This window comes from Vipera berus (assembly GCF_964194415.1).
Source record: "Vipera berus genome assembly, chromosome: 3".
NCBI lineage: Eukaryota > Metazoa > Chordata > Lepidosauria > Squamata > Viperidae > Vipera > Vipera berus.
In genome coordinates, this window is record NC_138204.1 from 115,189,408 (window position 1) to 115,203,639 (window position 14,232).

Genomic DNA, 14,232 nt, shown 5'->3' on the forward strand with positions numbered 1-14,232 from the left:
GGTTAGTATTAGTGATAAGCTAAAAACGGAACAGCATCATTCAAAATGTTCATTTTTATGTTCTTTGTTTGAAGCATAATTTCAGGTACTATTTTTATTTTTTAAATCCAGAAGCAACTTGGGGCCAAGACAGTTGACATACTATGCTTTACTGCATAAAATTGCCCTAAAATTAAGGGGTTTTTTTCAGAGAGGAAGTGTGTGCCTTTGAGTCAATGTTTGACTCCTTGACAACTGCTTGGACTAGTCCCTGCAGTTTTCTTGGCAAGGTTTTTCTGAAGTAATTTACTAGCATCTCCTTTCTGGGGATGAGAGAAAATGACTGGTCCAAGGTCATGCAAATGGTTTTGTGCTTAAGGTGGGGTTAGAATTCACAGTCTCCCAGTTTCTGTCCTGATGCTGTAATAATTGCACCAATCTGGTTCCCAAGATACTAGATTTTGAAGATATGGCAGCGACCACTGCAGTTAAAAGCTTTGCTGTTTTAGTTTAGCACGGGAGAGACTTTCCCTCAAGGACTGAAACTATGCTATTCTTTTGGCATCAAAAGGACCTTTTATTATTAAGTTTTAAAATACTGTTCGGGTTACCTATGTTTTAATGTATTTGTTAAATATTTTCTGGAACAATTCTATCTTCCAGGAATAAAAATAGAGGTATAGAAAGGAACTGCATGGGAATCACATGGCTGTCCTCAATTTGAGTCCTGGGAAAAAATGCTTGTGGTTGACAGGGCTTATGTATGTGCCCACATACTCTCTGAAGCACTTTTTTTGCTTTCAAATTCAAACTACTTCATAATTACTTCTTACTCAATAAACCACCCTACTGCATTTTGTTTCAGATTCTTTTCTCAGAAGCTAAATCATTTGTCATGGGGGGACAGGCCAAGGGAAAATGAGGAGATTTAGTGCCTCCTTAGTCCTAGAAACTTCTGATATCATAATTGAATGGAATAGATTTGTAAACTCTCTGCATAACATTTTGTTGTCTCTTTACATTTAATTTGTTAAGCATTTGATATTTTACTTACCTCTTGGTAGTAGAAAACCTCTGTCTAAGGGCTATAAACCTTTCATGCAGGAATGGTTCCCAAGAAAAAGATAGATTTCCTTACAGAGGTGCGGAGAGTTACTATTGAAGGCATCAGAAATAGTAAAGAACAGAAGCAAAATAGAAGTGAAAGAATGAAGGTGGTAAAGAAAAAGATTTTGAGAACCTAAATGACAATGACTTAAAGTTGGAATCCAGCAATTAGAATTAGAATGTCCTTTTTTGACAACAGAATCCCTACAATACCTTGTAAGTTTGTATGTTTTCATATCTGTATTTCTTTAATATGTGGACATTGTTCTATTTTTCCTTTGTTAAGCTTTTTCTAGTTTTATAAACACTATCCTATTACTACTCAGTTTTATACACAAACATGCACACTTAATTGCATACCCAATGACACTGATTCTGGGAATATCCATTAAGCATCTTTGAAAAGGTAGCCTGGACAACTAATTATTTTTCCTATGATGTTGCACATTTCAAGCTAGCGCAAGAGTGGTGAACAATTTCTGAGACTCGTACTGAATGTTGGGAATGTAAGTAAATAAACTTATAGTTATAACCACAAGTCATAACATACAGCATGCCATATACTAAGAAAGTTCTATGAGTACTTCTGAAAAATGGCTGCCAAAGGGGACATACCAAATTTCAAAGCACCAATTTAAAAAAATATTCCCTTTCACCTTCAGTAGCATTCACTCTTGCCAGAAGAAACCTGCTACGGGGGGAGAGGGAATCATGTATATAAATACACATACACACACACACACAAACAAATTTGATGGCACTCAATAAAAATATATTTATGGATATTGCTTAGAGATCCTGACATAGCAAGCCTCATACATACCATAGGTAGTGGGCGTCATTGAAGACTCAGGAAGGGCTCCAGAACTGTTGTACATAGCTGTATCTAAGAAAAATGAAAAAGAAAAAAAACATTACTGATATTCATAGCATAGTAGAGACAGTTGCAAACTTTTGGTTTAGACAGGAATCCAGTTTGAATGAGCTCAAATACGTTGGATATCAAATCCAAAGCTGTATGTTTCAAGCTGCATCTGACTTTGCAATGCATATGCTTGTTAGAAAAACAAGGTGTAAAGGTATAAATGCACTGAATATAAATCTGTTTTCTTCAGGGACAATTAAGGACTAAGCATTATTACTGATAACAATATTCCATGTGCTAATTGAAGAGAATATGCAATCAAAAATAAAATAAATCTAGCAAACCGATTGCCAGTTCAAAACTTGGTGTGAATTTAGAAAGGATCTCTTGCAAAACTAAAAAACAACACCTGAAAGCAGCATTGCGGTTCTAAGATTAAATTGAATTAAATTGAACTAAAAAAGAAAGAAAGAAAAGAAAGGGAGGAAGAAAGAAAGAAAAATGAGAAAGAAAGAAAGAAAGAAAGAAAGAAAGAAAGAAAGAAAGAAAGAAAGAAAGAAAGAAAGAAAGAAAGAAAGAAAGAAAAAGAAAGAAAGAAAGGGGGGGGAATCTAGGATTATTTTTTTTTTCAAAAAGGGGGACAAGTTCCCTTCCCAATAGGTTGTCTTTAAATACTTTAATCTAAGAACTTTAGAATGTAATTTTCTTTAGTTACAGTCTAAAATAGAATCATCTTATTTTGTTTTTATTCACAACTCAGTAATTTGACTATATAAACTTTATTACACTGAAGAGATTTATGCTGGAATTTAAACTAAAAAATGTGTGTCAAACATTTTGTATCATATTAGTCTAATATTTTCTGTAATGTTACACTAAAATATTATATTTATGAGAAAGCAAATAAATTCTTATAATAATATTAATAATAAACAGCAGCTAGGCAATCTCTGTTACTTATTTTGCGAAGTATGACAATTATTTACCCACATCTATTGCTTACTTTCAAAGGGCTGCAAAGACTGTTCAGGAAAATATACAGGGAAATGAAGTTTTAGTCTACCTTTGTGTGTGGTTCTATTATAGTATGGTGATTGGGAATGTTTTGTGCAACTAAATTTTTTAAACCCTCTGTTATGGCTTTGTTTTCCCAATTGCTCAGAGCCTGTGGGAATTAAGCAATATAGAAGCCTCAGCAAGCAAATAAATAAGGAAATCTCCTATCAACGTTGATTAAAAACAGTGACTGCTATCTATGGAAGCCTAGCAAGTGTGATATATGTCAGACTGACCTGCATGCTGAGCATCCATTGGGATGCCTAGTTCAGCAAATTCTTTGTACAACTCAAAAGGAAAAATTGTTTTGGTCTATATTATTTACTAAAACATTTTCCTATTTTGTCTCCTTGAGAGGGCCAAAGATCTTGGGGGAAAAGGCAAGATAGTAACATTGCAGTAAGCCCTAATTCTTAGAATCCAATATAAAATCCACCATTGCTGTTTGTGAACCACACAGAATCACTTAGGTGATGGCACAGAAATTTGATGAATAAATAATCTGTAACTTTATCTCCAGAGTTTATTGATAAGTAACTTCTCAGATGAGGCTATCTCTGCCCCTTTCGTGTATTAATATATCAGTGATTTTAGTATATTACATTTCCTTTAACATCCTGAATTCCCTTCATCATACCTGACTGGAAGGTAATCTCACTGAACATCATCCAGGTATCAGCAAAGTAGAACTGGCATTTGATGGCATTAGCCATCCGATGGAAAAGGGGTACTGTTACAAAGCGAGCACTGGGATTGACATCATCTAGTACCAGTAACGAGGAGATGGTGTTTGGTTCCCATTCATTTGCATCAGAGCGGAAGTAACACTGCACCTCCTTGAAAATCTTTACTCCTTTGGCAAACATATTGTTGCAATGAACCTGCGTAATAAAAATAGATATTCTATTCTATTCATGTTTATTTTCCTCTGAAACCATGATGTGTCCCAACTGTTTCCGTTTTTGTTTTTTTACAGATGTGACTGCTCCATGTGCAACTATAAGGTATGCTGGAATACTATAATGTGCCCCTACTTTCCAGCTGAGAATCAGCCTGTCTGTGAAATAGCAAGTTAGGAAAGCAAATTCATATAATTCAAGGGTTTCAATTCACCTCTATTCCAGCTTGGTATTCATGCTTATGGGACCACACTAATATGCCCATGGTTCCTGGGATATTCTGAATTCACAGGAATGTGGCTAGGGTGAGCAAATTCACTATTTTCTGTTTTCATTTTTTTAATTGCACATAAACAAAAATTACTATATAGAGATAAGGAGTCAGTGAAAAAGATAGGTATCATTTTGGATAGAGAGGATCCTTCAACACTCCATGCACTCTAAATAGTATTTAGCTGGCAACCTGAAAGGAATTCTGAATGCATCTTTAATTTTGACAACTAACCTTCATGGTGGTGAAATTTCTGATTCGGTCAAATTCAAAGGTGATTTCCACATGTCCATTTGTGGTGCTCTCATTGCTCCAACCAACATAGTCATAACCAGGCCATACATAATATTCATGGCTCTGGCTGAAATCATCCAAGCCAGAAACCCCATCTGTTAGTTGTCCTAATCCTTCTTTCATGCTGATGGCAGACATGTGAAAGGAAAAAAAAGAGGACAAGATTAGCATTTCCTTACTGAATTTCAACAAAATTAGTTTGTCCAAAATTGGCAGCGAAATGGGATTTTTCCAACCGCAATTAAAATGGGATGGAGTGGTAGGCTGATTTAACAGAAGTTAAAGCATGGAATCCTCAGTGGAAAGTCTATTTTGGATAAAAAATAGAGGGAGGAAATTCCCTGGTCAAACAGCACTTCTTTTGTTTTGATTTCAACTGCAGCTCTCACAAGTCTTCATATGGCAAAGATACTACAAACATTTTTTGGAAATTCAAATATCTGTCAGCGGTTAGCTTTAGATATGCTAAAAAGAAATAATGTAAATGTATTCAGCTATGAAGGATTATACTCAGTCTCTTAAATATCTTAACAAATAATTACATTATTAGTTTGGAAAAAAGTTCCATGAATAAGGTAAAGCAGGGTTTTTATGAAATGATACATGAGAATCAATGCTAAACATACTCATGTGTGTGCCTGGACATTTATTATTTTTGTTATCATTTTATTATTCAGTTTGTGTCCTAACTTTTCACTCAAGCAACTAGTCAGATGATTAACCACTTAAACAAATTAAAAATCCAACATGCTAAAACAAAATTAGTGCTAAAACTAATTAACATGGAAAACTTTAGTACTAAAACTAGGGGTGGGATTCAGCTGGTTCGCACCACTTCAGCAGAACCGGTAGCTAATTTTTTGTTGCCCGGGCCCAGAATGGACTTCCGGAAGCGGCATCCACAGAGAGAACCTGTTGTTCACATATTTGAATCCCACCACTGAGTAAAACTAATTAACATGGATATTAACTGGAATGGGACAATAGACTCCCCAACTTAGCAAGTGCTAAGGCATTTTGGGCTTTAAAAGCCAGAAGTAACCAATGCAGACCTTTTGGTACAGACATCATATGATACTTGAACTAGTAAGCAGACTTCTAAAGAGTAATCCTTTGTAAACAGTATTGTGGTAGATGAAAGAATATAGTGGTACAAAAGGAGAGAAGGTTGCTGAATTTTTATAACTGATTTTGATACTAAGGCCTATTCAAAGGGGTATAAATTCTGGATGCAGAAGAACTCAGGATCAATTCTTGCCATACACAAGTACAATTACAGGTAGAGAAACATCTATCTGAAATCCTGGAAGTATTGCTCATTTTATACTAGGACTAGGTCATTTTTAATTGCATCTGCTATTGGTTTAATCTGCCACCTCAGTGAGGAAACCAGACTTGTTTCTTTTTGAAATAAACCAAGAGAAATACCATAGTTTACTCTATGCAATTTTGTTTGAACCTGGGAAAGCCAGCTGTTACAGTTCATTAAAAGATTTATTTTTTGCCTCTGGGTTACTTTAGTGATAAGTTCTTTGTATTCCAGATACAAAAGACAATTATTCTATTCAAAGGAAGATGGGAAATGCAAATAACAATGGCAAAAGAAAAGCAATGAAGATAAGAAGAAGAACAAAAAGGCCCAAAAGCATCAAAAGAGCAGCTCTGGTCAGCGAACAACTTCCAGATGTTCTAAATATCACATTAAAAATAGCCAAGAATGATAAGAAATTAAAAATAATGGTTTGTAGAGGGCACTGAAATGGATCCTGGTAAAGTAAAAGCTGTAATCAAATTGCAACCCCCAAAGGCTCGCAAACAGCTTCAAAGCTTTGTGGGGTTTGCCAACTTTTGCCAACAATTCATTCCCTCATTTGCTGAAATTGCTTTACCCCTCATGGACATGTTAAAAACCAGCAAAGATGGGGGAAAGCCACGACCGGGCCTGCTGCTGACATGGACTATGAACTGTCAAACTGCTTTCGAAAACCTGAAAAGACTATTTGCGGTCAAGCCGGTCCTGAAGCATCCGTGTCTGGGGAAGCCCTTTGTGATTCAAGCCAATGCCAGTGACGTGGCCATCGGAGCTGTATTATTACAAAAGAACCATGAGGGGATCCTGCAGCCCTGTCCTACACCTCAAAAAAGTTCACTGACTGCGAGAGAAGGTGGGTAGTGTGGGAGAAAGAAGTCTTTGCAATTCGTTGGGCTCTATTAAACTGGCAGCACTACCTGGAAGGGAGCACGGTGCCTTTCGAAGTATGGACTGATCACAAAAACCTAGAGGCACTGAAAACTCCCTGCAAGCTGTCCCCGAAGCAAGTACGGTAGGCACAATATTTTAACCGATTTAACTTCACCCTGAAATTCATAATGGGGCGAAAAAACTTTTTAGCTAACACTTTATCCAGATTGCCTCAATACAAAAGCCAGTGTGAAGAGGTTAATGAAGCAATCATATCTACACTGCAAGCTGCTTCACAACTATCACCATAAAGAGCTCCATCTTCGAAAGTCCCAAACTCCAACGACCCTGGGGTGAGAAAATTAAAACAGGAACTCAACAAACGATGGTTCAAGAACAATTTAACCTCCTTGACATGCAGGGATGGTTTGGCTTACAAAGGAGGGAAGTTGTATTTGCCCGAAATCTTCCACCTCAATGCTCTCCAGCACGGTCATGATGTGAAACAAGCTAGACACTTTGGCTATTTAAAAACACTGCATCTGGTTCATTGACAATTTTGGTGGCCGGGTTTGAAACGGGATGTAGAAGACGGGATGTCAAGAGCTGTGCTGTATGTGCCACTATGAAAAGAATTCCGGGAAAACCTCCTGGATTATTACAACCAGTTGCAGACCTTTCCCAGCCATGGATTTTATAGTGGAATTACCTGAAAGTAGGGGGAATACAGTGATTTGGACTGTGATAGATCTATTTTTAAAGTAGGCTCATTTCATTGCCTGCAAAGGACTCCTGTCAGCCCAAAGACTAACCAAGATGTTTCTGAAGCACATTTACAAGCTGTACAGCATGCCAAAGCAGATAATCTCAGACCGAGGGGTGCAGTTTACACCAAGTTCTGGAGGGGTTTCCTCAGGTTAATTGGCTCATCGCAAGGACTATCATCGGCTTTTCACCTGTCTACGAATGAGGTGGCTGAAAAAGCGAACTCGATGGTGGAACAGTATCTCAGATGCCATGTGGACTATCAGCAAATGAACTGGACTGACCTCCTCCCTTTCGCAGAGGTGGCTTACAATAACTCTGTTCACAGCAGTACTGGTTTTATGCCTTTTAAAGTTGCCACAGGAAAAGAGTTCAACCCAATACCCGAATATCCTCAGGGACCTTCTGCTTCCCAAACACTTGATCAGTGGGTGAGGGGATGGGAGGAGGTTTGGGACAAAACGAAAATTTCTCTGAAAAAGGCTTCTGAAACATATAAATAGCAAGCAGATAAAAAGAGGGCACCCCAAAGATCATTCCAGGTTGGGGGAAAAGTTTACTTATCCATCAAGTATTTACAACTTAAGTTGCCCAGTAAGAAATTGGGACCGAAGTACCTAGGTCCCTTCCCCATTGTAAGAATAATTAACCCAGTCATGGTGGAGTTAAAGCTACCCAGACTCTTAGGGAAAATCCACCCTGTGTTCTATTGTAGACTACTGAAAGCTTTTTGCGGTTCTACCTTACAACCTTCCCCAAGAAGGTACCTGGCCCTCTCATGGTAGCTGGACAGACTCATTATAAAGTGAAACGGATTCTTGATTCTAGAATTTTGAAGGGAAAGTTACAGTACTTACTACAATGGAAAGGATATCCATTGTCTGAAGCCACCTGGGTAAAATCTAGTGATGTAAAAGCCAACAGGCTCATTAGTAAATTCTATGAGAAGCACCCTAATACACCAAGGGGCAACCCCTAACCTATGATTTTGTTTGAATTGCAGGATTTGTCCTTTTTGTAAGGGGGGGCCGAATGTCAACGTTGCTATGTTCCCGCTTTGACAACTGATGAAAATGCAGCCGTTTTCTTCTTTCCTTTAACAGCCTTTTTCTGGTATTTAGAAATCATATGCAGTTGGAATGAAAGCTCAGCTAGCCATAATAATAACGCTGTTTCATGGGAACCTAAGGACAAGCTGATAACGTTTTGGCTGGCCGAGGAGCTGGAGAGAAATCCCACATTTTAAGTTAATTGGAGAATGTGATTTATGACAGCTTATTGGGGGTGGGAATTGCACTTTGTTACTTTGTATCTAGGGGAAGGGAATTTAGTTTTTGTGTTCAACTATGTAGTGCCGATACCTTGTTTCCTAAATAAAATATTCTTTAAGGAAGAATTTTGCCTCAAAGTTTTTTTTGATGGGTTTCATCTATTGGAACCATGACCAATTTTATGACCTTTTTTGCAGTGGTCATTTAGTAAACACGTAAGTTAAGCAAACCTATTGTCCCCAAGGGGCATTTTTTTTTGCCTGAAACTGGAATTTTTCCAGCAAAAAAATGTTGCAAATCATAGTCACATAACTGCTGTATGCTGCAAATGGGTATGAATGCAGCCCAGCCTCCAGGTGCCCAAAATGAGATCACGTGAGCGCAGGAGGGGGGCAGCCATTTTAGAACTTCAAAGCTGGGTAATAAGTAACCCTGGTGTTCTGTTCCCCCTCCCTCTGTTCCCCCTCCCTCAAGGTACAAACAGCCAGACAACAGGTATGAAACAAAAGGGTTAATTCTTTATACTACAATATAATTGCTGTCCGATAAAGTCTTGGCAGCAAGCTAACCACAGTCAGCCAAAATAAGCTAGTTGTCTCAAATGTTCGCTGACATGAGATAACTGCCAACAAGTAATTTCAAGAAAGTCCAGACAAACAAACCCAAAAGCAGAGATGAAGAAGAGTAGTCACGAAATCCAGACCAGGATTCACACAGGTAGAGAAATCTGACAGACGTGACCAGAAGCTGTGGTGAATTAATTGTTCGTCACAAAGTTCTGAGAGCAGCCACACACCCTTTTGTACCTTGTGGGGTGTGGCTCAATGACTCCTACTCATCCTACGTTGCTGCAAACACTTGGCCCTGGGTCTTTCTCGAGGGTCTAGCCATGAGTCATCTTCACTAGACTGTATTTGCTGCAGCTGCTTGAGCTCCATCCCAGCCTGGCTACTCCCAGCCTGCTCCTCTCGGAGGCCTTGCCAGAGAGGAGGGTCCCGGAGAGGGAGGCCTTGCCAGTTCCTCCCCATCATCCTCAGAGTCCTCTTCCTCGGTTAGGACAGGCACGGGGGTTGGGGCCACGACACTTGGGGAGGTCGCTAAACAACCAGCCATTAAGCAAGAACTGTCTGTATCTATATTGTAACATCTCTTGGTTTCAGTTCCTGCCACCTCATAATGTTTTTTTTCAAATGCATATTTTGTATTTATCCAGATTCATAATGATATTCAAGTGTGGCAGTTTTGTTTTTGTTTTTTACAAATATGAGAGCTTTGGAAATAAGAATGGTTACACTGAATACAAGGCCTCTCCCTAATCATCAAAATTATATGAAGGTGCCAGAGAGCCAAAAAATCTCCTGCAAAATACTATAGTTACATTTTATATTTTACTTTGTTCTCATTTGAACACTGGACAATTTTGATCAAACATTGATATGGTCTAAAAGGTTTCCTTCTCCCTCAATGGACATATGAATAGAGAACTTACCTATAACCATCATAGATTGAATCATTCAAGTAGATCACATGGCCATCGGGGAGAACCAATTGTTGCCCTGCTGGAGCATTATATGAGACCAATCCATCTGCAAAGGAATAGAAGCAGAGTTACTTTTGTTTTTTTGTTTTTTTGTTTCTTCCAACTAGCACATTTTATTAAAAGGCGTAAGCTTTGTAAATTGCAGCTTGCTTCTTTAGATGCATGGAATGGCTAGACTGATGTAAGTTTAAATTGGAGGTGGGGGAAGGAAGGGAAAATAAGATGGTTATGAAATACAGGTTACGGTATATGCAAGACAGATTACAAGTACCCAGGGCTTTTTTTCTCATAGAACGCTCAGAACGGAGTTCCGGCACCTTTTTTGGATGGAACCTTGTAGGGTAGGCAAGGCGGGTTGTATGACATGTGTGAGTTCTGGCACCTTTTTCTTTTACAAAAAAAGCACTGCAAGTACCTTATCAATTAGTGTAATGCATTAAACAGTTAATGCATTTATTGAAACCTCCTTCAGCTGCTTGAAATATAATAAAATTGTTCAAAAATATTCAATATGTCCAGTTGAAATATTTTGCTTCATTTTGTAATTGTAAGTCAAGTATAAGTGTTCTTTTCCTTTAATTATAATCTTTAGTTCCCTCTAGTGTCCAATTTTAAAATTTTTATATTGAGTTTTCCTATGGGAAGGATTATTTATAATTAATTCTAAAATCTTATTTCAAATTTATCTGGACCTTTAATCCATTTTGCTAAAATTAAAGTTTTAATTATCCTTTTGCTGTATTTCAAAATATTTTTTTAAAGTTCTTAAACTTGTAATTAAAACTGTCTTTCACTAAGGATTGAAGGAAATCCTCCATTACTGTCAAACCTGTCAATCCAAAGGTTCATAATAGCTGAAAAGCAGCTAAGAAGCAATTTCTGAAACTGATAAATTTTGCAAATATAGTGTCCTTTCAAAGGCACCAATTACGATTTGAGCAAGATGGCTGTTCCCTCATTTCTCAAAGCACTACATCTGCTGGAAACTGCTAACTTGCAGTCTCATCATGAAGAGCAGCTGTCTGGGGCACATGTGGGTGATCTCAAGTACTCTCTTTGTCCAGAGAGGAATTATCAAAAAGCTGGTGTACAGGCTTTACATTCTGCTGCAGTCATTGGTTTTTCTTTTCAGAGCCGTCTGCAGCCTGTCATTTCTTCCATAGAAGTCACTCTTGTTTTTTGTTATTGATGATAGTAAGACAAGCTTTGAAAAGTTTAGAACCACAGAGCCTGAAGCCTGGGAATGCATCCATTTCCAGAACTATTGACTGAGCTGGAATTATTAGTGCTATATCAGGAATGAAAGGAAGCTGTAAGCAACTCCATTTCAGTCTTATAAAGTACACTAAAACCTTCTTTCTTTTTGCATAATTTAATAAATCCAGCCTCTGCACAGATAGTACATTTGTTTCCTGCCTTTTAAATTGTTTCCATTTCACATATGACTTCAGCACTGAAGAAGCTTCTTGGATGAGAAGCAAAATGTTTTCAAAGAAAAAATCAAGATAGTCCAGCTGCCTTTTGGAAAAGCACCATTGGAACTAATACAAAACAATTAGGATTCGGACACTAGTAAACTAGAGTGTCAATCAATCATTGCAATGATGATCAAACATTAATATAGACTATATATTGCTATAGTGATAGAGTGGTGTTACAATGTTCTAGCGCAAAAATCTTCAGTTTGTATTTTTCTACCAATCCAGTTAACTCTTACAAGACACTTAATAGCAAAAAAAGGAAAAACTCTCCCAAGAATCAATACTCTGATATCAAAGATGAAGACACACATCTCATAAGAAACAGAAATCAAAGCATACTTCTAAGCAAATGTAAGTCCAATTTCATTCCACAGCTTCAACATGCATTATGTTGCTACGGTAGAATATCTGGGGGATGGCAACGGGCTCTACTCAAACATCACAAAAATACCTCTAGCTGGTTCTACTTAGGCAAATCAAAACTATCTGTAAAAATCAACTTCTGTTTAAGCGTATAGAACAATATTTTCTTGTGCTTATCTCTGGATAGGAAAGGGGCATTTGCATTCCACACAGTCAGAGAGTAGACTTGTTTTTCTAGATCAGTGTTTCTCAATCTCAGCAACTTTACAATGTCTGGACCTGAACTGAGAGTTAATGTTCACACATCTTAGTTTGCTGAGGTAGAAAAGCACTAGACAATTGGAGGCCCATCTCCACAAACATCAACCCTTTGCATCTTTTAGCCTATTGATAATTTGGACCTTAGGACTCCTCCTTTATCTATCTGCTGTTCCCTGACTGAAATATTCTTTCAATGTGAATTCTCTTCAAAGGTTGTTGTGCTTACCCAACCAAACACAACCATACAGCTCGACTCTGAGACACACATTTGTAGAGTGATCAGTCACAGGGATGAAGCGAATGAATCTCCCAATAATAGGTGGCTCCAGGTCCTTGAGGACAATGTCATATGGATTAGTGTTTCCTTCAAGTACCTGAGGAGAAGAAATGAAAGGCGGAGGAGAAGGTTGTTGGCCAGGGGGCAGAAGCAGAACAAATTTAGACATGGTAACTGTATCATGTGACATCTAAACATGTATGAAGATAATGTAGCATATTTCCATTTGGTTCAATTCAGGGTATCTCCCTGTGAGCCACTGGTACCAGTCTAGACCCACAATCACACAATATTGGCTAGTTTTAAAGAAATTGAGCCATTTTTGTTTTATTTTGCCATAATTTATTTGAAACCAGAGCAAAGCATTTTCTTTGTCACGCTGACTTTGCTGTATCAGCTCAGCCAGAGCTCCTAAGTACTAGGACAGTCAATACACCTACTTCCAACTATTCAGAAGAAGGTAAATATACAGTACATAAACAGCAGCAAAAGCCTCAAGAGAAGCCTGGAAAGGGAGATGGAAGATTAAACCCTTAACTTACCTTTGCTCACTATTTTGACCAGTAGCTGATGGGCTCCTGTAGAACTCCTCTATCATCTTGCCAAGCCTCCATGATATACACTACACTTGCCCTATTGTGTCCCAATATAATACAGTGACTCTGATTTTTATATATGAATACAGATTATGTGTTTGTACAAGAACATATATAGCTGGATTATGTGCCAGCAAATTGGTGTTGACTTAGTGACCACATAGATTGGCCTCCTCCAAAACAATATGTCCCCAAACCTGGCTCTTCAGATTCTTCTACAATGCACCCACTGCTGCTGTAACTGGGATCACCAATCTTGCAGCTGATAGTCCTCTTTCTTCATACCCCAATATTATGGCCCTCTCAAGGGAGCCAGGTTTTTGCATAAGGTATCCAAAATATAGAGAGAGCTACTACGACTTTTTCACAAGCATTGTGTCAACGCTGCTAACATCGGATGTTTTTGCTTTGACAGCAGATGGAAATGTAGCCCTCTTTTCTCTTTCGCTTTTAGAGTTAGATGATGCTGGGAGGGAGGATGTGGATGAGAGTCCAGTTAGTCCTAACAACAATAATTCAGCCGTGGGAATCAAGGTTATTGCACCCAGAGCTGATAAAGATTTGGCAGGCTGGAGAGAGCCCATGCTTCAAGCTAACTGGGGAATGTGATTTATGACTGTTAATTGGAGGAGGGAATTCTACTTTGCTACTTTGTGCCCAGGGGAGGGGAATTCAGTTTTTGGCTTTAACTATATAGTGCCGATACTCTGTTTCTCGAATAAAAGATTCTTTAAGGTAAACAATGCCTTGAAGTTCTTTTAAAGAGTTTCATCTGTCGGAACCATGACACATAGATTAAATAAATACTTTCTTAGCATTACATATGAATTGGATCACTTTCCAGTTCTGAGAATTTTTATCAGCTTTATCAGAATGTTCAAAATCCTTTATAACCTGGTCTTGTCATGCTGAAAGACCAGACTGCACATTAGGAGACCCATAATTTATCTAAATATTTTTTTAACTACAGGTACAAGGAGATGTGGTGGCTCAGTGGGTTAGGACGCTGAGTTTGTCGATCAGAA

At 38.1% G+C, this 14,232-nt stretch overlaps 1 protein-coding gene across 1 annotated transcript in view; it reads right to left on the minus strand.

Annotated features, from left to right (window-relative positions):
- DDR2 (discoidin domain receptor tyrosine kinase 2) overlaps positions 1 to 14,232 on the minus strand; it is a gene marked incomplete at its 3' end in the record, with an annotated part of 67,751 nt that overhangs the window by 21,526 nt on the left and 31,993 nt on the right. The window contains exons 5-9 of the mRNA XM_081322493.1: positions 12,561 to 12,708; positions 10,179 to 10,275; positions 4,412 to 4,595; positions 3,645 to 3,888; positions 1,910 to 1,972 (exon numbers count right to left, since the gene is read on the minus strand). Of these exons, the coding sequence (XP_081178619.1) occupies positions 1,910 to 1,972; positions 3,645 to 3,888; positions 4,412 to 4,595; positions 10,179 to 10,275; positions 12,561 to 12,708 (736 nt within the window). The remainder of the gene's footprint in view (positions 1 to 1,909; positions 1,973 to 3,644; positions 3,889 to 4,411; positions 4,596 to 10,178; positions 10,276 to 12,560; positions 12,709 to 14,232) is intronic.